Source organism: Aquarana catesbeiana, linkage group LG02 (assembly GCF_042186555.1).
Source record: "Aquarana catesbeiana isolate 2022-GZ linkage group LG02, ASM4218655v1, whole genome shotgun sequence".
In the NCBI taxonomy this organism is placed as follows: Eukaryota; Metazoa; Chordata; class Amphibia; order Anura; family Ranidae; genus Aquarana; species Aquarana catesbeiana.
Genome location: NC_133325.1, coordinates 662,056,219 through 662,080,240, shown reverse-complemented (window position 1 = coordinate 662,080,240; position 24,022 = coordinate 662,056,219). Strand labels below are relative to the sequence as shown.

Sequence of the window (24,022 nt, the reverse complement as noted above, 5' to 3'; positions counted from 1 at the left end):
GGCCAGCCTTTCTCAACCATTTCAACACATAGGAACCCTTGAAATAACTTTCTGGATTCAGGAAACCCCTAGTAAAAATGACTATATCTACAACTCATGATACATTAGTGTGATGGTCAATGTGTGGAAATTGGGAAGGATTTACCCCTTAACCACTTCAGCCCCGGAAGGATTTGCCCCCTTCCTGACCAGAGCACTTTTTGCGATTCGCACTGCGTCGATTTAACTGACAATTGTGCGGTCGTGCGACGTTGCACCCAAACAAAATTGACGTCCGTTTTTTCCCACAAATAGAGCTTTCTTTTGGTGGTATTTGATCACCTCTGCAGTTTTTAGTTTTTGCGCTATAAACAAAAAAAGAGCATCAATTTTGAAAAAAAAACTCTATTTTTTACTTTTTGCTTTTATAAATATCCCCCAAAAATATATAAAAAAACAATTTTTTTCCCTCAGTTTAGGTCGATATGTATTAGTAATGGTGGCGATCTGCGATTTTTTTTTTTTTTCAATATAAAATTTTATTGAATTTTCTAAAGAAAAAGGGTACAAAAAAGAGTACAGTACAACTGTGGCCATGATCTGTGATTTTTATCGTGACTGTGACATTATGGCGGACACATCGGACACTTTTGACACTATTTTGGGACCGTTGTCATTTATACAGCGATCAGTGCTATAAAAATGCACTGATTACTGTGTTAATGACACTGGCAGTGAAGGGGTTAACCACTAGGGAGCGATGAAGAGGTTAAGTGTGTCCTAGGTAGTGATTCTAACTATGGAGTGGAAAGGGCTTCAACACACATGACAGCGATAACTGCTCTCGATGACAGAGAGCAGAGATCTCTGTCATGTCACAAGGCAAAACGGAGAAATGCCTAGTTTACAATGGCATCTCCCCGTTCTACCTCTCTGTGACACGATCACGGGCACCCGGCGGACATTGAGTACGCGGGACCCGCAATCACTGAGAATGCGGCAGGCGGGCACGCGCCCGCAGCACAGCTTCTTAACGGGGATGTACCTGTACTCCCTTTTGCCCACCATGCCATTCTGCTGACGTATATCGTCGTGCAGTGGTCAGGAAGCGGTTAAAGAAAGCTAAAAAGATCAATGGTGTCATTCCTGAGAGGCAGAAATTGTTCAAGGAACCCCTAGAAACTGCTGAAGGAACCTAAGAGTTCCATGGAGCCCTGATTGAGAAACTCTGGCTTAGGGTGTACGTTAGTGTTTAGCACAATAGTTTGTCTGTTAGCTGATATGAAACCAGTTGACATAGTTTTGCTATGTTGATGCAAAGTTAAAGTGGTTGTAAACCCTTCTATATACCCAATTAAGTGACAGTCCTCAGGTGATACACAGAGGTGAAACAAATCCTCCTACCCTGTTTCCCCGAAAATAAGACCTAGCGTGATTGTTGGTGATGGCTGCAATATAAGCCCTACCCCCCAAATAAGCACTACTTAAAGTGCTTGTAAGTCTTATTTTCAGGGTAGGGCTTATTTTCAAGGAAACAGGGTAGGGCTTATTTGGAGGGTAGAGCTTATATTGCAGCGATCACCGACAATCACGCTAGGTCTTATTTTCGGGGAAACAGGGTACATAGGTGGTACCTGTTCATCTACAGCCATGTTTACCCTGCAGCCATTCAAAGTGCAGAATTTACACAGGATCTCTCAGCTCTGAAAAGCAGGGGGTGGAGAGCTGAAGTTACATAAGTGAGGAGAGCTCTGAGAGCTGATTGGAGGGAAGGGACACACCCCCCTCCACACAGCACACAGGAACAAAGCTGAGACTGTCAATCAGCTGGAGCTGGTTCCCCTGTCACCATTTTTCTTTTGGTGTCAGGAAAACTTGTCAAAAGTGACTCATGCTAATAGCAGAGAAACGAAGCAGCAGACAAAAATGCCATTTAGTGCTCTGGATTGAGACATGTACACACTATAGAGGGATAAGCTTTGTTCTTATTTCATGTCTAAGGTTTACAGCTACTTTAAGCTTTGACCAGATCATTGATTACAACTGTTTGGATGATTCTGTAAAGTGTGAACTTGCAGCCAGCTGAAGATCTCGTGTTAACTATGCATCCATCTCGGGGCCGGCTGTTCGAGCACACTGCCCTTGTGATCTGCATGCAGGTGCCAATGTATTGTTAGCGGCACTCCAAATGCAGGTCGCAAACGCAGTGCATTTGTGGGCACCAGATCGTATGGTACCTCAGTACCATGATGTTTGGTGTAGTGTGCTTTTAAAAGTAGCACAAGCGCTACTTTTTGTGTGGTCCAGTGCATTTTGCAGCCCATTCAAATGAATAGGCTTTCAAAACGCACCTATGCTTAAAATCTAAAGTTTGTCTCTCTCAGAGGCTTTATTAGGTTAAATTAGCACAGTTTATTGGAGAAAAGCAATCAGGTATCAAGAATAGCTTTTTCAAATAGTTCTTTAATTTGAGGCAGCAGAGCACTTGTGACAGTGCATGGGAGCAGTCCATTGTATATTCACAGGAAGTTTGTTAGGTATACCCTGCCCCCTGCTTCTAGTTATTGGATTGTATTGATGGTCCATCAGTGTTCATTTTGTCAACTAAATGAATACTATTATTTAAGTCAACTAAAATACGAATAAAACTAAAACAATTGAGATGACTAAAATACGATTGAAACTAAAATGGCATTTTAGTCAAAAGAGTATGACTTATGCCGTGTACACACGAGCGGAATGTCCGACAGAAAAAGTCAGACGGGAGCTTTTCATCGTATATTCCGATTGTGTGTATGCCCCATTGGACTTTCTACATCGAAAATTCTGACGGACCTAGGAATAGAACATGTTCTAAATTTTTCCGAAGGAACCAATTGCAAAACGCATGCTCTGAAGCAAGTACGAGACAGAAGCTATTGGCTACTGGCTATTGAACTTCCGTTTTCTAGTCCAGTCGTACGTGTTGTACGTCACCGCGTTCTGGGCTTTTCAGAATTTGGTGTGACTGTGTGTATGCAAGACAGCTTGAGCAGATTTCCGTTGGAAAAACCTTCAGCGTTTATTCCGATGGGAAAACCGGTCGTGTCTACAGGGCATAAAACTAAATTTAAATTTGACGTCAAAATTAACACTGGTCTGTAGCGTATGTTCAAACCTTAATAATATAAATAATAACATATTAGATCTTTCACGACAGCAGTATATAATGAGTTTGAAAGTTGTACAGAATTGCTTAAATAATGTATCACCCTACTATACATGCAAACCAAATTTGCATGCTAGGGTTACACAATAAATCACCACCTATATTGGAGGAGTGATTACCCTTCCTTACTCTATATATAGGTGGGAAAATGTATTGAAAGCATTGGATAAAATCAAAGCAATGCAGAGCCCGTCCCGTTGCTTTGATTTTATCCAATGCTTTTAATGTCTTCTCAAATGTGAGTGACCATTTTATCACTTTTCAATAAATGCTTTATATTTTATGGTATTACACTATGTGGCCCTATTTTTTCTCCTTTTGCCATATGTCATATTGAGAGGAATCGTTCACCAATTTCTGGTCACTATTCCTATGGTAGACACCTACTGATGTCAAAACTGTCACGGATCCCTATCTGAAATGGTCTATTTTGGAAGTCGTGGTTGCTGTACCTCCTTGGGTGTGTTACACCAAAAGCTTGGTTGACTCATCAGGCATATGCCTAGTTGGGTTCAACCTGTCTGGTAAGCCCCTTTCCTTACGGTGGTGGAGTATCTACAGACAACCAGTTCACATAGATTCACAGTCACTATATTTGATGTCACATATAGACTTTATGCACTTTATATGCACTGACACTGTTGGTTTATACTATTTTATCATTATCGTTGTGATATTTTATTGCTGTTTATTTTTGTTTTGAATATTCATTTATCATATTTACTTTATATTGGTATAATTTTATTGCTTATTTCACTTTCATCAGCGCTGCACTATACTACTCTACTTAATTTATGGTGTAACCCTAGCATGCAAATTTGGTTTGCATGTATAGTAGGGTGATACTTAAAGATAGTGGGGTCTTTCTATAGATGAGGTGACACTAATGTCACCATGCAATAAATGTGGGTATTTACAGTCCTATGAGCAAAATTAGTCATGGAGCAACTTCTTATAAAAAGGTGACTGCTCAATGTTATAGCAATATTTACCACTAGCTGGCGTTTTTGCACTATGAGTGTATAGTTTTATACAAGGGATCATGATGGCCTGTTTTATATGGATAATATGCTGGCTTGTATAGTATACACCCACTATATCTATGCCCTATGTGAGATCGGGTGGTGCATATATATGTATTTGGGGTAGATCAGCATGAGTGAACTGCCGGACAGTTGCCACAATACATCCGCAATTGCGGGCTACGAGAAAATGGCAGCGGTCGCCGCTATACATAACAAGGCATGTACATCAGCCAATAAGAACTCCCAGAGGAAGTCACGAGGTGTGACGAAACCGGTAGGAGACGCTTTACTGGCTGACACAGAAGGTAGTAGGAAGTGCTGTGGAGATACAGGACAGGGGAAACGCCGTACACCAGGGCTGCAGATCCGGAATACATGTGACAATCTCACCCCCCAACATATCAGCACACTTTTAATGCGTTTTTTTTATTATATTAAATGTGAGTGTAAATAATATGAGCTTAGGTTGATGTTAAAACAGAATTACACTATTGCACGCCTCTGTTATTCCTTGTATGCATATGAGGTGGTTACTGGAAGACCAGGAGGAAGTTCTGGCTTTGTTGATCAGCATTTTTGTGGAAGGAATAAGGGATCTATGTTTAAAGTTAACCAGCCACTGTATTGATGAGGAAAACACAGGAGGATGATCATCTAAGCTGTTGCCACTAACTACAGGCTTAATTTTAAAGCCCTTAAGGTGAGGGTATACCTGGTGGGGGAGAATACACACTGCATGAAGACACCATTTTTCACGTATTTATTTACTGCTATTATGAACTACCATTACTGCTTGTTTCAAAGCACCATTGAGGATTGTGTACAAATACACTGAGCACTTTATCTTGGACAGTATATATATAGTACAATTGAGCACTTGCACTGTTTGGGATACGTTAATTTTACCTCATAGGTTATATATTATTTGTTGTGTTTTTTATTCATATTTGTGTCACCCTGCATGTGATTAATCTGATTACTTTTAGCGCCGCACATTGGGATATATATGTTTGCATTGTCACATTTTGAGGAAGTGTGGGGAGTGTTGGCAGCTACTCTATAGTTTAGTTCACACCCTTTTATTAAATTTATCTTAATTTTTTTAGGTTTTAGGTTGGCAGCTCACGTTTATATTTGCATTGCAATTTGGCTACCTGGAGTTGTTCTGTACACAGAGTGTGTACTGACCACTCCCCAGAAACATCATTTCCTGCTTGTGTGATTGGCTCACCAATTTTTCCAGAAGTCGGCCTAAGATACAAGTCAGATTTCAGGCAACAAAAATGTCATTTTTGATGAGATACTCCCTGTAGGAACACGTCTAAAGGGATGCAGGCCCAGCAGATTTCCTCATCAGTGCCCTGCAGGTGCACACCTGATATATAATTATTAAACCACTCCCATTAGACCCACTCACCACAGAGGAACATACAGGTATTACTTCAGAATAAAAAAAGGTAGGAATCTGCAACAAGGTTTGTTAAAATCCTTATAATGCACATAGATCACCCAGAGGGTGAAATTGGCACCAATTTGAAAAAAAATGACAGTATTTAGAATTGCCAATTTTGGTGACCTGAATACTTTAAGTGCAAAGGAGGGATCCCTCCATAAAGAGTACCTGTCACCACCTATTGCTGTCACAAGGGATATTTACATTCCTTGTGACAGCAATAAAAGTGATCAGATTTTATTTTTAATTTTTTTAAGGGACAATGTAAAAAAATAAAATAAATAAGGAAAAAAAATGTAAAGTTTTCGCGCAACAAAGAAAACGCAAGTTGTGCCCGCAAATGTAAACGGTGTTCAAATCACACATGTGAGTGTCGCCATTATCGTCAGAGTGAGAGCAATAATTCTAGCAAAAGACCTCCTCTGTAACTCTAACCTGGTAACCGTTACATTTTTTTAAAGAGTCACCTATGGAGATTTTTATGTACTGTAGTTTGTTGCCATTCCACGAGTGTGCGCAATTTCAAAGCGTGACATATTAGGTATCTATTTACTCATAACATCTTCTTTCACATTATCCAAAAAAAGTGGGCTAACTTTACTGTTTAGTTTTTTTTAAATTCATGAAAGTGTATTTTTTTTTAAAATGCGTTTGAAAGTCCGCTGCGCAAATACCATGTGACATAAAATATTGCAACGATCACCATTTTATTCCCTAGGGTCTCTGCTAAAAAAATATATATAGTGTTTTGGGGTTCTAAGTAATTTTCTAGCAAAAAATACAGATTTTAACTTGTAACCAACAAGTGTCAGAAGTAGGCTAATGCCGCGTACACACGACCGGTTTTTCCATCGGAATAAACTATGAAGGTTTTTCCGATGGAGTTCTGCTGAAACTGTCTTGCCTACACACGATCACACCAAAGTCCGACCGTCTAGAACGTGGTGACGTACGACGGGACTAGAAAAAGGAAGTTCAATAGCAAGTAGCCAATAGCTGCCGTCTCGTACTTGCTTCAGAGCATGCGTCGTTTTTGGTTCGTCGTAACAGCATACAGACGAGCGGTTTTCCCGATAGGAACTGATTCCGTCGGAAAGATTTAAAACATGTTGTATTTCTAGGTCCGTCAGAATTTTGGGAAAAAAAAGTCCGATGGGCACACACACGATCAGAATGTCCGATGAAAAGATTCCGTCTGACTTTTCCTGCCGGAAAGTCCGACCGTGTGTACGCGGCATTAGGCGTGAAAGGGCTGCTGACAGAATGACTCAAGCAACTTCAGTGCTTCTGCTGTGAATTTGATGTTGAATTGCTCCATAGTGGATTCAGAGGTCATTGAATGTTTGTTTTAAACCTCATTTACAGCTTGTTAAAGGGGAACTTCACCTAGCTATGGGGAAGCTAAACGCCAGCAGCTACAAATACTGTTTCTGCTGACTTTAAAGAAACACATACTTACCAGCCCATGAACTCCAGCGCTGTCTTCCACACACCCAATTCTTTGCAGAGCAACTGATCTCCCATGCCGCCACCTTGTATTTGGAATGCAACCTAACCACTTACATCTGGCCTTCTACTGTGCATGCACAAGATTACAGACTCCAGGGAAGACTATTCCTGTAGTCTCCTGGAATGTGTGATGTTTATTTTCCCCAGGAGGCAGGAGATGGTGCTAAGGGGTTGAGGGTAAGTCATCCTCACCTAGGCAAGGAATAAGGAAGTGTGAGTGAGTACCATAGAAAAAAAGTATCTCCCCCAGTGATTTTGTAACAGGGTTGGAGGGAGGTAAAGAATAAACAGGTGCAAATAATTGTGTCCATAGCTTGGCCACAGACTGCCATCCTTAAAGGGAATTGTAATGCAAAACCTTTAGCACAGAGCAGATCTGTTTCTGAGCAGGGGTCCTGCTAGTGAGGGCTTTTGGATGAACAGTTGTAACAAATACTGTACTCCTGCTTAGTGTCAGCCTGCTGCTGTGGGTACCACTTTCCATGGGGGTTGATACGTTTTACTTAACCTCTACTATTGGGACATGCAGAACAGCTCAGTGCATATTCAGAATGGGTCTGTTATTTTTGGAAAGGAAATGCACACGGTTTCCTTTTAGCCTTTTCTTTTAAACACTAGACTGATTCTGACAGCTCATGTTTGCGGTGTGCTGGGCTGATAATTAGTATCAGCACTGGACAGCTCCTCACTGGGTTACACTTCAAATGAACCTTAAACTTGGATGCAGGTTTGTAATGAATTTTTGCTGTGTCTCATTGCTTGCCAGTGCCGTCTTTGGCATCATAGCAATAAATGGTCCAGGTGAAATTATTTGCTCTACTATTAGCAGGTTTCCACCCGCAATACATTAATTATAGTGATACTGATTCAAGCATGGCACAGATTTTTGTTGGCGTGTAGCTTGGTGGGCCAGAATACTCTATACTCTAGAGAGAATGAACATACAGTATCTCACAAAAGTGAGTACACCCCTTACATTTTTGTAAATATTTTATTATATCTTTTCATGTGACAACACTTGTGTTGTGTGTCAATATTTTGTGTGGCCACCATTATTTGCCAGCACTGCCTTAACCCTCTTGGGCATCTAGCTCACCAGAGCTTCACAGGTTGCCACTGGAGTCATATTCCACTCTTTCATAACGACATTGCGGAGCTGGTGGATGTTGGAGACCTTGTGCTCCCCCACCTTCCATTTGAGGATGCCCCACAGATGCTCAATAGGGTTTAGGTCTGGAGACATGCTTGGCCAGTCCATCAACTTTACCCTCAGCTTCTTTAGCAAGGCAGTAGTCGTCTTGGAGGTGTGTTTGGGGTCGCTATCATGTTGGAATACTGCCCTGCAGCCCAGTCTCCGAAGGGAGGGGATCGTGCTCTGCTTCAGTATGTCACAGTACATGTTGGCATTCATGGTTGCCTCAGTGAACTGTAGCTCCCCAGTGCCGGCAGCACTCATGCAGCCCCAGACCATGACACTCCCACCATCATGCTTAAAGCGGAGTTCCGCCAAATTTTTTTTTCTTTAAAGTCAGCAGTTACAAATACTACAGCTGTTGATTTTTAAAATATAGACACTTACCTGTCCAGGGCACCCACAATGTCAGCACCCGAAGCCGATCTGTCCCTCGACTCTCGGGTGGAGGCGCCACCATTTTCAGTAAGGGAATCAGGAAGTGAAGCCTTGGGGCTTCACAGCCTGGTTCCTTAATGTGCATGCACCAGTCGTGCTGTGCGATCCCACTGGTCCCTGCTGTCTTCTGGGACCTGTGTGTCTCCCAGAAGACAGCGGGGGGACGGAGGAGGCACCGGACATGGAGTAGATATCCGCAGATACTGCAGCTATCTATGCCCGGAAGTGGGAGCAAATACTTGGATTAGACAGGTATCTGCTCCCCCCTCCCCCCTGAAAGGTGCCAAATGTGACACCGGAGGGGGGAGGATTTCGATAAGCGGGAGTTCCATTTTTGGTTGGAACTCCACTTTAACTATAGGCAAGACACACTTGTCTTTGTACTCCTCACCTGGTTGCCGCCACACACGCTTGACACCATCTGAACCAAATAAGTTTATCTTGGTCTCATCAGACCACAGGACATGATTCCAGTAATCCATGTCCTTAGTCTTCTTGTCTTCAGCAAACTGTTTGTGGGCTTTCTTGTGCATCGTCTTTAGAAGAGGCTTCCTTCTGTGACGACAACCATGCAGACCAATTGGTATCGGCATATGGTCTGAGCACTGACAGGCTGACCCCCTCCCCTTCAACCTCTGCAGCAATACTGGCAGCACTCATACATCTATTTCCTAAAGGCAACCATGACACTAAGCATGTGCACTCAACTTCTTTGGTCAACCATGGCGAGGCATGTTCTGAGTGGAACCTGTCCTGTTAAACTGCTGTATGGTCTTGGCCACCATGCTGCAGCTCAGTTTCATGGTCTTGGCAATCTTCTTATAGCCTAGGCCATCTTTATGTAGAACAACAATTCTTTTTTTCAGATCCTCAGAGAGTTCTTTGCCATGAGGTGCCATGTTGAACTTCCAGTGACCAGTATGAGAGAGTGAGAGCGATAACGCCAAATTTAACACACCTGCTCCCCATTCACACCTAAGACCTTGTGACACTAACGAGTCACGTGACACTGGGGAGGAAAAATGGCTAATTGGGCCCAATTTGGACATTTTCATTTAGGGTGTGTGTTGAGTTATTTTGAGGGGACAGCAAATATAAACTGTTATACAAGCTGCACACTCACTACTTTACATTGCAGCAAAGTGTCATTTCTTCAGTGTTGTCACATGAAAAGATATAATAAAATTAATAAAATATTTACAAAAATGTGAGGGGTGTACTCACTTTTGTGAGATACTGTGTGTGCTAGAAAAAAATAAGATCAGTACATCTTTTTACACCCATGTGAGACCTGCTGTGAACCATAAATAAAGTCCCCATACAGTTTCACGATGTTCAGCACTGTATACACCTTCCAGGTCAGATAGCTGCTCCCCCGTGAGTTTTTTTTTTTTTTTTTTTACCTCAATGGCAACTCTTGCAGAGTCCCAACTTGCATGCAACTGAATGTAAACTCCAAACAAACAGAAACGATGTACACACGTTTTCCAAAATGGACTGTTCTTACAGCTCAAGAAAGATAACCATACATCCCAACATTATGGAAGTGTTGCATTATCTCATTACATCCCCCCACTTTATTTTCCTTCTCACCTCATCTTTCCTCTTATGCAGTTCTTAAATATAAAACATAAACAAGCTTTTCAAGCCTCTTGCCCACTGTGTGAAAGCGTTTGTCAGTGTGACATGCTGTGCATGATTGGAGAATCCATAGCAGATAATTGGTAGTCACTGCAATGATTTTATTGGCTTAGACCATGCTGTAGATCAGTAGGCAACTATAGAGACCAAGGCAATAAATCTCATGACTGCAGTAAACCTGTTTTTATTGTTAAACTGAGCTGTCCATCAGTGACACATGGACTGACATACAAGACTCTTTAAACTGATATGTAGCAAAGGAAATCCATGGCTTCACATTGCCCTGTAATGTGTTCTTGTTTTCCTGGAAGGAAAAAAGTACTGTCATCTAGAGATGAGGAAATAATGAAACATTTGCTCTTCCAACAGCTTAGTTGGTCCACCGTTGTGATCCTATTTTCTGCATTTGAATCTTTCTTTTACTATATTCAGGATACTACTTCAGTGCACCATTTATATTGCTTATTTTATCCAAATAAGCAAACTACTGCTTTGTTGTTACCAGGTTGTATTTCCATCATCGTGTTAGTGTTTGAAAAGGGAAGCATCTAGATAAAAGCATGGGCCAGTTTAAAGTGGTTGTAAACCTCAGATATGAAATATGAACAAAGCATATCCCTCTATAGGTGTGTACGTGTCTCAGTCCAGAGCACTAAGTGTCATTTCTGTCTGCTGCCTCATACCTCAGCTTTTCTGCATGAGTCACTTCTGACACCAAGAGAAAAATGGTGACAGGGGAGGAAGCTCCTGCACTCAGTCTGTGATTGATAGCCTCAGCTCTGTTTCTGTACGCTGTGTAAATAGGGGTGTGTCCCTTCCTTCCAATCAGATCTCAAAGCTCTCCTCACTCTGCTCTGTAGATTGTAACTTCAGCTCCCTGCCTTCTGGAAGTTCAAATAAGCTGTATAAATTCTGGACTTTGAACGGCTGTAAAGAGAAACAGGTGCAGATAAACAGGTTCATCTCTGTGTATCACATGAGGCCAATCATATCACTGGGTATGTGTAAGGGTTTGCAACCACTTTAACAACTACCACCATTGTATTTTTTACATCTCTGGTGCCCCCTAAAAGAAGTGCAGGGATCCCAGAAGAAGAAAATAAGTCTACATCTTGAATAGTCCATAAGATCCAATGACATCTAATATAACCAATTTGCCTGCCCTGCCAGGAGTTAAAGTAGAAGTTCAGTCTAAAACTAAAATCTCTAAATCTACTTGCAGCCACAATCTAATCTATCTAGCCCCGTAAAGCTAAAATTGCTACACATACCTTTTCTAAAGCCAGTCCGGTCCCAGGCCAAGCTGACAGTGGCCCCCACGGAAGCCCCATGGTAAGTCTATGGGTGACGTCACTTCCCAGGCATTTCCCAATCGTTGCCGGCTGTCTTCTGCACACAGCTTCTGCCGTTGGAGACCAGACCGGAAGGGCTTCAGAAAAGGTATGTATAGCAATTTATGCTTAACGGGGCTAGATAGATTAGTCTTAGATTGTATATTTAATTAGAATTTCCACGCTTAGGTGTGTGCTGAGCTGCTGCCTCCCCAAAGAAAACGCCACAAGTGATTTAAATTAGATAAAAAGAGGAAAGTGGCGCTGCCTACTAGCTAACGTGAAAAAATCCCTGTCAAACTATCAATAGTAACCAGTATAAAAGGCAATACGTGTATATCCCAAGTCTCATATGCCAAGCCTACAAGTGATAGTGTGAGAAATAAATGACATAAACATTATATATATATATATATGTTATATAAAAACCTCCTCTAGATTAATCAGATACTGCCATGTGTATTGTCCAAAAAGATGTGTGTAATAAAAAATGTGTGGATTAGTAAGCCAGGTACATATAAAAACCTTCTAATACAAGCAAACCAAAATCAGTGCCAAATTGTGTAACAGTTGTGAAATAATCAACGTATAAAAAAGAAAAAAGATCCAAATCTGCAACAACCTTATAAAAAATGATTCCAAATAATGTCCATAATCAAAAATTAAGTGATACTTTATCGCAGCTCCCATGTCAGGTAATAAAGTGAATTTTTTGTGTTCCCCTCTTGTTTATGCACTCACTAATCAGATCTGCCTCTGATCCTGATGTCCCGGTGGTCAATATGACTGCCTCCTCCATGGCGTTGTTTATGCAGTAGGGTATCCACATGTAATTGAGTGTAAAAAACGGGCACTTATAGCGTAAATCCGGTTAAGCAAATTAATTTTTTTTTAAAGCATATAATCTTTAAAAAATGAAAGGGCTCCAATGGCCCAAACATACACAGAAATAAAAACAGATCCTTAGGTCTGGACAGCGTGCGTACCACAGAGCAAAAACCGGAAGTTCCGAAAGTGACGTGAATGCGTACCAAGCTCCGCCTTACGCATTTCGCAATAGGACGTTGTCTGAGGCGGTGCCATCTTGGTACACCCCATGTCTTTTATAGCATGTGGAGGTGCTAGCTCAGACGTTTCCAATTAGGCCGCATAACATAGAGCTCATTCATAATGCACATCCATGTCACTTCCGGAACGTCCGGTTTTTGTGCTGTGGTCTGTGGAACGCACATCATCCAGACCTAAGGATCTGTTTTTATTTCTGTGTATGTTTGGGCGATTGGAGCCCTTTCCTTTTTTTAACCACTTGCCGCCCACCCACCGTCAAATAACGGCTAGGCGGTGCGGCTCTCGTTCTGGGTGGACGTCATATGACAGCCTCCCAGAATGACCGCTCTCTCGCGGTGATTGCGGCCGTGCTGTGTTGCTAGGACACGGCGCGACCCGATATGTGTAAAGAGCCGCGGCCACAAGTAAACATGGAGATGCCAGTAATCAACGCTGCTCGCCTGACACTGACAGAGTGTGAGGAGAGGAGAGCCGATCAGCAGCATCTCCTCACAGGGGACAGCTAGGTATGTAATCAGGGCACTGATCGTCAGTGCCCTGATTACAATTAAGTGCCACCAGTGCCAGCAATGATTGCCCACCACTGCCAGCAATCAGTGCCAACCAGTGCCCACAATTGACACCAATCTGTGCCCACAAGTGCCAGCAATCAGTGCCCACAAGTGCCAGCAATCAGTGGCCATTAGTGATGCCAGTCAGTGCTGGCTATCAGTGCTGCCCTTCAATGCCCATCACTGCTGCCCATCAATGCCACCCATCAGTGCCGCCTATCTGTGCCAACCAGTGCCACCTATCTGTGCCCAGTGCCACCCACCAGTGCCGCCTATCAGTGCTCATCAGTGCCCATAAGTGCGGCATATTCGTGCCGCCTCATCGGTGCCCATAAGTGCCACCTCATCAGTGCCCTTAAGTGCCACCTCATTAGTGCCCATGAGTGCAGCCTATTAGTGCTGCCTCATCAGCGCCCATCATTACTGACAGAAACTAGGAAAAACTTTTTTGTTTTTAAAATTTTTGGTCTTTTTTTTTTTTTTTTTTTCTTAGGAAAAAATATAAAACCCAGGAGTGATTAAATACCACCAAAAGAAAGCTCTATTTGTGTGAAGAAAATTATAACAATTTCACATGGTTACAATGTAGCATGACCGCGCAGCGGTTAAAGATTATACGCTTTAAAAAAAAAATAAAAATTGTTTAACCGGATTTACTCTATGAGTGCCCGTTTTTTACACTCAATTACATGTGGATACCCCACTGCATAAACAACGCCACGGAGGAGGCAGTCATATTGACCACCAAGATCTGATTTTATGCCTTTTACCCCTGCAGTGGTAAAGAGATCTGGTGAGTGCATGAAAAAGGCACTTTATTATCTGACACGGAAGCTGCTATAAAGTATCACTTTGGTATCCTGCACAAGTCACCTGGGAATTTTTGATTATAGACATTATTTGTGAATCATTTTTTATAAGGTTGTTGCAGATTTGGATCTTTTTTTCTTTTTTATACGTTGATTATTTCACTACTGTTACACAGTTTGGCACTGATTTTGGTTTTGTATTAGATGGTTTATATGTATGTACCTGGCTTACTAATACACACATTTTTTATTACACATATCTTTTTGGACACTACACATGGCAGTATTTGATTAATCTAGAGGAGGTTTTAATATAACCTCTATATATTTATATATATATATGTTTACGTCATTTATATCTCACACTATTCCCCAACCCACTACCACTTGTAGGCTTAGCATATGAGACTTTGGATATTGCCTTTTATATGTGTCACCACATTGATAGATTGACAGGGATTTTTTCACGTTAGCTGGTAGGCAGCGCCACTTTCCTCTTTTTATCTATTTTAGACTTAGATTGTGGCTGCAAGTAGATTTATAGAGGTTTTAGGATGAAATTCCACTTTAGGGCCTCTTGCACACGATACTCCTGTTTGAGCATCTACTTTTTCAGCCAATTTTTTTTTTTTTTGTATGTACTTGCAAGCATCTTCGCGCATGTGTGTTTGCGCAATTTTCACGCATATTTGCGAGCACGTGTGAAAACTTATGCTCACGTTTTTGTTCTGCACAATATGTGAATGGGCATTTGTGCAGATTTTTCTATTTATTTATTTTTTACTGAAGAATGTACGGCGCTAGTTTATGCGCCTGTGTGCATAGGCACATTACATTTAATGGGCTGTATTTTAGCTCCGTAAAAAAATAAAAAGTAAAAAAAAAAACTGTACTGAGCTTTTTCAAGCTGCAGTGTGCAGGAGGCCTAATGTTAAGGGGCAAAATGCTCAATGCCCACCACTAGTACATCGTTTGACACTAATGAAAGATCTGTGGGGTTTCCCATAGTCAATTTTTTTTAATATCAACAGTTTTTAGTGAATAAATTTGTTACAGTCTTCTGATTTATAGAATATTAATAGGATTCGCTTCATGATTATGTTCAACAAGTATGTGACCAGAAGCATACTGTTTATGAAACTTGGGTAACCTGGTCATTCTGTTCTTTGCTGCTTTTTTTTCCACAATCCATATCTTGTGTTGGGGGATGCTTGTAGCAAGCTAAACTGCTTATGAAAGCAGAGCTAGTCCAAGAATCTCAAAAGCTTATCAATATTGAGAGGCGCTGTACAGAGTGGCCCATGAGTACTATGTGCACAGTGTAGAGGCGTGTAGCAGGGACACTGCAGTTTACATCTAGGCCAGCCAAGGTGACGGCTCTTACAGAGCTAATTATTAGAAGGGAGAAATAGTTTTAGTGAAGAGGCTACAGGAATACCTCATTATTTCTGACATTGTCTATCCAAGGATGCTTAAGGGAAGGAAAATCAGCATCTGATCCTTAATCCTGTATTATACCCGTCTACCTCAATTCAACACTTATTAGTGTGCCGTGATCTTCTTCACACACAGAAGAAAGAGAGAGAGATTAACAGCAGCAGTTCTATTTTGAGATGACTGAATACAGTTAACCATAAAAAAAATGAACAGGAGACATTGGGGCTCATTAATAAAACTTAGAAGAAAAAGGAAAAATTTTTTACCCATAGCAATTTTTTTCAGAATTTTTTTTCAACCTGTAAACTGAAATGGAATGTTATGGGTTGCTATGAGTAACATTTCCCCTGCCTACATCCCCACATACCTTTCATTTGCTTTTTACAGATGAGCCAAACTCCTACTCATCAATTGCATGAAATTTGTGTTCCTTTTTTTTTTTTTTTTTCAATAGTTTTTATTAATTTTAAATCATCTTACAGACGTTTACATTCAAATAATCATCATGAAATAGTTAAAACAATGATATGTTATCCAATATGATCAGTGTCCCTGACCCGGTAAAAATCAACAAAACATAATAATCAAGAATATAGCGTATCTGGGGAGACTTTACTGAGACTTTAATCTCCTCTGGCAGCATCCTACCAAAGAATTCCCTTCACCCCGGGTCCCCCCCACAAGATAGCCCAGCCCTCAGGGAGCCTGGAGATAAGCAATCCAGGTATTCCACACTTTTTCAAACCTAGCTTGCTTATCTCGTCGAATACTAGTCAGTTTTTCATTGATCATGATCCATGAGATCTTATGTTTCCCCAGGGCAATGTTGATTACAGGGAATTTCCATGTGCGTGCAATAGTTATTTTAGCCGCTAAAAGAATGAAGAATATCAGAGTTCACAGATGTCTGGGGATCTCCTCCAGCAGATCACTAAACCACCCTGTTTTGGCCCCTCTAGGTATATTTTGTCCCGTCACTGAGTAGATCAGGTTGAACATCCTGATCCAGAAATGTCGGACCTTCAGGCAAGACCACCAGACACGGTACATATCTCCTTCCTGTCCTTCCACACCCTTGAAAGCATAGGGGTGAAGTACCAGGGTATAAATTCACTAGCTGTGTAGGAACAAGGTACCAGCGCGATAGCACTTTGTAATTTGCCTCCACCAATGAGGTGTTGAGTATGCCTTTGTGCACCATGGTCAACCATTTAGTCTACGTGAGTCTTCGTATTAAATTGGTACTGTGAGGTAATTTGTTTTCAGTGTTGTTTTGTGGCACTTTGGGATGTTAGACTAAGTTTTCTGACCCCCTGTTCTTTGCTTTATATTGTTCCCAGGCCAAACCTTCCGAGAAAGGAAGAAGTTCTATTCCTAAATGGAAATGTGCTGTTTGCAGATGTAAATTTGGAATTTTCCTAATCTGAGTCTTTTTGCCAGTCCTGCATTAACAGTATGCTAAACGATCAGTCATCTGTCGCTTGTAGTGACTTGATCTGTGAAAGAGGAATCGTCTTCTACTTTTCCTTTTTTTTACCCCTGTTGGAAGGACTTTACCTCTCTACACCACATCAACCAATGCTTCTCTTTACTTTTTTTTTTTTAAAGCCCATGGCGTGTGAAACACACTCAAAAACGTCACCCGGTGCCAATAAAATGTGCACACGCATAAGGAGTGAAACACAAAAAAGTGCAACGGTATACAAGCCCTCTAAAATCAGAGGGCCTTGCCCTGAATCCCCCGGGGTGTTAGGCTCCTGACGGGGACAAGGGTACTTACACTTGGCCCATCTGGCCGAAACCAGACGAACCCCTTTCTCTGGGGGGACTGCCAAAACAGACCCCCCCAAGTACTCGGTGGGGCTCCACCGAAGGGAGACCCCATGAGAGAGAGTGAACCAAGCCGAAGGCCATGTCCACCCCCTCCCAAGACTTTTAGGGCAGGCCCGAGGACCTGCAACCCTACTCATCACACAGTGCATAACGTGTACTGCTACCTTTGCATCTTCAGTAAAATAAACCCCTCCTAAGGTGGACTTAGAGAGACCCTGCTATTTCCCCACTGGATTCCATTGGTGAGGAGGAATTAGTAAAGGAAAGCACTTCTAAAACCCTCTAAATTTAAATTGTGCCTGGAAGATGATATCTACTGAAAAACAACTTATTTTACCCTTTGCATGATCAAATCGGGATCTCCAGAAAAAGAAATCTAGACTGTTTTCTGTACTAAGGTTTTAACCCGGAGGGAGACACTTTTACATAGTGGCGATTGTTAGACTGGTAAGTTACTATATAGTCTAGTATAGTTACTATATATGAAAGTAAATTCTGTCTCCTTGTATTTGGCACCGCAAAAATACCCTTATTCTCTCTTGTAAGGTTTTAACCAACTCTTATGTAAAAGAATAAGTTGATCCCAAGCGAAAGCCATTGCAAATGCAAATTTCATGTTGCAAATTTCCTTTTGAAGAGGCTTTTGAGCGTTTGTGGAAAGAAAACCCTCTTCTAAATGCACTATTTTTCACAGTGTCTAAAGCCTCATACACACGATAGGACTTTGTACAAACTTTCCAGTGGATGTTTGTACAAAGTGGCGTTGGCCTTAAACTAATTAAGCATACACACGGCAGGACTTTTTCCTCCAACTTTCACCAAATCGTGGTTTTTCAGCTCTTTACTGCCACCCTTTGGTCAACGTCTGTATCGGCAAGATTTGACACCTGCGAGCCACATCGCGGGAGCCAGCGCCAAGCTGGCTTGCTCACCAGGAAGAGAAAATTGTGTTTTTTCCTTTCGCGATGAGCGACAAGCATTGCCGACAGGTGTTTGGTATGAATCATGAGGGGGAACTCCACGCCAAATTTTAAATAAAAAACCGGCATGGGTTCGCCTCCAGGAGCATACCAGGCCCTTAGGTCTGGCATGGATTTTAAGGGGAACCCCCTATGACGAAAAAAACGGCATGGGGATCCCCCCCAAGATCCATACCAGACCCTTATCCAAGCACGCCAGCCCGGCCAATCAGGAAAGGGGGTGGGGACGAGCGAGCGCCCCCCCCCGAGCCGTACCAGGCCGCATACCCTAAACATGGGGGGGGGGGCGCTTTGGGGCAGGGGGGCGCCCTGCGGCCCACCCACCCCAAAGCACCTTGTCCCCATGTTGATGAGGACAAGGGCCTCTTCCCGACAACCCTGGCCGTTGGTTGTCGGGGTCTGCAGGCAGAGGGCTTATAGGAATCCGGGAGCCCCCTTTAATAAGCGGGCCCCCAGATCCCGGCCCCCCACTCTATGTGAATGAGTATGGGGTACATCGTGTCAATAAGTGTCAATAAAAAAACACACTAGACAGGTTTTTAAAGTAATTTATTAGGCAGCTCCGGGGGTCTTCTTTCAACTTTGGGGTTCTTCTTTCGACTTCTCCACTCTCTCTGGCCTCTTCTCCCGGTGTCCGGTTCTTCTCCCGCTCTCCGGTTCTTCTGCCGGGCTCCTCCGCTATCTTCTGCTCTTTTGCCGCTCTTTTGCTGGTGGTGGCCCGGTCTTCTCCGTCGTCTTGTTCCTTCTTCTCCGATGTCGACACAACGCTCTCTCCCGCTGTAATGCTGTGTGAGAGGTGCGCAACGACTTATATAGGCATGGGGCGTGGGGCTTTGTTTATGCAGTATGCCCTTCATAGAGGATCTCCTGTTTGAACGTACATATAGCATTTTTTTTTTGTTTTGTTTTTAGGATGAAGCTATTAGCTTTAATGTTAATATCCAGTAATATTTTGTGCATTTAGGAATGCATCCAGTTTTTTTTTTTTTTTTTTTTTTTGAACAATCTATTATACATTAAACGTTTCCGGATTTCAGTTTACATCCAAAGCCTAAAAAGTAGGGCTGCAACTAACGATTATTTTCATAATCGACTAGTTGGCCGATTATTGTTTCGATTAATCGGTTAATAAGCTTAAAAAAAAAAAAAAAAGTGTGGTATATAATTTAGTTAATATGTAAAGTTTTAAAAGGCAATTTATTCTTAAATATCTCTATGCAGTAGTAAATATAAATAACTATATGGTTAGGGAGCAAAATATCTAATCCACTCTGAGAATAACAGACAGAAGAGATATACTATTAGAGGAGATGTACTGTATATACTATTAGAGGAGAGATATACTGTATATGCTATTGGAGGATATATACTATTAAAGGGTGAATCTGGTAAATATCATCAGACTCCGAGATCAAATTTTTTTTATTTCAAAAAACAATGTCTTTCTTCAAAAAAAAAAAAAGGCATTTTAAGAACGTTAGTTCGTTTTTCTAATCGTTAGTGAGGTCAAATCGACGTTCCTTTTCAACCATGGTGACAATTTGGAGATAATAGAAAACTTCTTGATCAAAGGAATTTTTAGACGGTGTGGTTTTCCTTCATTTTAAAAACAGAGTGTTAAAAACAAGTGAAAATTTCAAACATTCTTTCATTCAGCTTATGTACAAAGATTTTCTGTCTGAATATTCTTCTCTGAAAATGTATCCGTGTGGCCAGCATAAGGCTCGGTACACACCTATGCAGTTTGCTTTTGATCTATTTCTGCTGTGCTTTTTGCTGTACATTTTGATTTTTGCACACGTGATTTTGCTGCGATTTGCGTTTTTTGTATTTTTTTTGGCCAACTTGTTGGGCAGATTAAAAAACACAAATTTCTGCAAAAACACATTACATGCTTTTCTGCAGCTTCTCCATTGAAGTATATTAAACCAAAAAAAGCACTGATTCACTCTCTTGTTCTTCCTGCAGGTATTTGGGTGATGGCCGCTTTCACCTGGAGTCTGTCATGATTGCCAACCCAGACACAAAAGCATTCAGGTAATTCATGGTGAGACGTTGCATTATGTTTTTTTTTTATAGACTGAGTAAAGGACTCCACTAAGGGACATAATTCAGTTTAGTATATCTCATTCCAGAAATATTTCATATTTGCCAAAGAGCCAACTGTGTTGAATTTTCCAGGGTAAGAGTGTAGCTCGCCCCAAAATGTTGGGGTAAAAAGCATGATACTAACGCTACAGAATTGCCCTGCTTGTGTGAAGAAAGAAGATGTTGGGTGGCACCACCCATGCACATCCAAACTGTCTGTAAGCATCTGTGATGATCTGAATTATGATGTAACCCATAACAGAACAGGCTTTTTTGCCATGTTTCCATAATTATACCAATAATGTTTGATATGTTATTTGTTTCTGGGAATTATTGCCCATCACAAGTCTCTGCACAGCTTTCAGAAACAATTATAATCGTGTTATACCACTGGAAAACAATCCTTTAGTCGATGATTGTGGATAGTCATACTGGTAGGCAAATGTATATATTTTTCTTAAATCATGTTTTTGTACTTGTTTCCATTTCTGGGAATAAAGGTAATTTTGATTTATGTATGCAACGCTTGTATCTGCATTGCAAAATATTCATGCTGAGCCGGGCTTGTTTCATGATCACTCTCTGGGTTTAAAGCATTAGATAGCAGCCTTGCTGCATATGATGCATTTCTGAATATGGTGCAGTGAACCTGAATAAATGTTTATTGTAGGCTGATGATCAAATTCCATTCCAAGCTTCCAGGCATAGGATGAGCAGACAGTTTACTAAAAGGTGTATACTGTGTGTAGAGAGCTCAGTGGGGGTTGTTAAATATACAATTATTCTACACAGTGTGCCTTTCATTTTATATTAATGCTTTTAAAGCAGACCGTATTCAATTTTGACAGGTCTCACATAAAAAGCATATTTATGGCTTGCAAAAAATATTTACTGTAAATATATGAATGTCTATAGCCTGACCAAAACAAAGATACTGTATTATCAGTGTTTTTTTTTAAAAAGCTTAACTTGTTGCAAACAGCTAAATACATAGATAAAATAGATACATGGGGGCAGTCTTACCTACAAAAGGATTTGTATGCCTGTCAGTCCAGTCCTGAGATTTACACAGCTATGCCACACAGTACAACTCTGTTTTTCTAAACAGGAGACTTGGTTCTTTCCCTTATGCAGTTATGCAGCACTTACAGATCTTGTTCCTCCTTTAACCTTTTTGCTGCTAACTTAATGGCATAAGTTGGTGGCAGCAAAAAGGTTAAAATGTGTCTTGTGTATCTGTGTAAATTTCAGCCCTGAAAAAAAGAAAATAACAAAAAAGATCAGCATGATATAAATAGTTTTATGAATATGCAGTACATTTAGAACACACTCTATGTATAATTTGTGATTACATACAGTGCTTTGAAAAAGTATTCATACCCGTTGACATTTTTCACATTTTGTCATGTTACAACCAAAAACGTAAATGTATTTTATTGGGATTTTATGTGATAGACCAACACAAAGTGGCACATAATTGTGAAGTGGAAGGAAAATGATAAATGATTTTCAACATTTTTTACAAATAAATATCTGAAAAGTATGGCGTGCATTTGTATTCAGCCCCATTTACACCGATACCCCTAACTTAAATTTAGTGGAACCAATTTCCTTGAGATGTCACCTAATTAGTAAATAGAGTCCACCTGTGTGTAATGTAATCTCAGTATACATACAGCTGTTCTGTGAAGCCCTCAGAGGTTTGTTAGAGAAAATTAGTAAACAAACAGCACCACGAAGGCCAAGGAACACACCAGACAGGTCAGGGATAAATCTGTGGAGAAGTTTAAAGCAGGGTTAGGTTATAAAAAAATGTCCCAAGCTTTAAACATCCCACCGAGCACTGTTAAATCTATTACTTGAAAATGGAAAGAGTATGGCACAACTGCAAACCTACCAAGACATGGCCATCCACCTAAACTGACATACATGCCGGGCAAGGAGAGCATTAATCAGAGAAACAGCCAAGAGGCCCATAGTAACTCTGGAGGAGCTGCAGAGATTCACAGCTCAGGTGGGAGAATCTGTCTACAGGACAACTATTAGTCGTGCACTCCACAAATCTGGACCTTATGGAAGAGTGGCAAGAAGAAAGCAATAAGAAGTCCCATTTGCGAGATGCCATGTGGGGGACACAGCAAACGTGTGGAAGAAGGCGCTCTGGTCAGATGAGACCAAAATTGAACTTTTTGGCCTAAAAGCAAAACACTATGTGTGGCAGAAAACCAACACTGCACATCACCCTGAACACACCATCCCCACCGTGAAACCTGGTGGTGGCAGCATCATGTTGTGGGGATGCTTTTCTGCAGCAGGGACAGTGAAGCTGGTCAGAGTTGATGGGAAGATGGATGGAGCCAAATACAAGGCAATCTTAGAGGAAAACCTGTTAGAGTCTAAAAAAGTTTTAGACACTGGGGCAGAGGTTCACCCTCCAACAGGTCAACGACCCTAAACATACAGCCAGAGCTACAATGGAATGGTTTAGATCAAAGCATATTCATGTGTTAGAATGGCCCAGTCAAAGTCCAGACCTAAATCAACAAATATATATATAGTGTAGCGCTATGTGTGTAAATAAATAGGAACAAAGAATTAGGTTCGAGCCATCTTGCAATGGCCAGAAGGTAAACAAAAGATACTTCAAAAATTGGATAAAAAGTGACTCAATGAAAAAAGTGCGCTATATATTACAAAATAACATATAAAGCATAATAACAATACACCAGTGAAATGTGAAAACGAGACCAAAATATAAATGAATAAGAAATCAGCCGTGAATAAAGTCCATAAATGTAAAAATGTGTTCTTGATAAAAATCAAAAACCACCACCAACAGTCTCTGAGGATTAACTGATGAAAACAGCAACGGGATATCACTGGTGGGTGAAACGGTAAAACACCAAATACAATGTGACGTCTAAGTATATGACAGGACCATCACCATAGCATCTGAGGAGGCTTACCGGAAGCAGGGGACTTGAAAAGACATACGTCTTACAAGTCTCAAAAAGCTTGTTTAGCCGCCAAGGCTGGCAGGATAAAACATTGGGTATCCACAGCTTCAAATAGGGGGAAGGGAAGATCTGTCGACAGCTTCAACCGTCCAGACGTATCAGCAGGCCAACCGGATGTTTAATTGAAGCCATGAGAGAAGGAAGACTCACATGGCATGATATCGTTTAAAAAGCATGCATTTATTAAAACAATAAAAAAGGAACACTCACATGATATAAGATCGTAAACAGCTTAAATGGTATCAAACGCGGTGATCATAGGGGGTCCACCCAACATGTTTCGGCTAACCAGCCTTCATCTTAAAGTCCAGACCTAAATTCAATTGAGAATCTGTGGCAAGACTTGAAAATTGCTGTTCAAAGATGCTCTCCATCCAATCTGACAGCTTGAGCTATTTTGCAAAGAAGAATGGGCAAAAAATGTCACTTTCTAGATGAGCAAAGCTGGTAGAGACATACCCAA

At 41.2% G+C, this 24,022-nt stretch overlaps 1 protein-coding gene across 1 annotated transcript in view; it reads left to right on the top strand.

Moving 5' to 3' along the window:
* Nucleotides 1-24,022, top strand: part of DPH1 (diphthamide biosynthesis 1) — a 444,182-nt gene that overhangs the window by 373,527 nt on the left and 46,633 nt on the right. Inside the window, exon 7 of the mRNA XM_073616616.1 lies at nucleotides 20,423-20,491. Within this exon, the coding sequence (XP_073472717.1) occupies nucleotides 20,423-20,491 (69 nt within the window). The remainder of the gene's footprint in view (nucleotides 1-20,422; nucleotides 20,492-24,022) is intronic.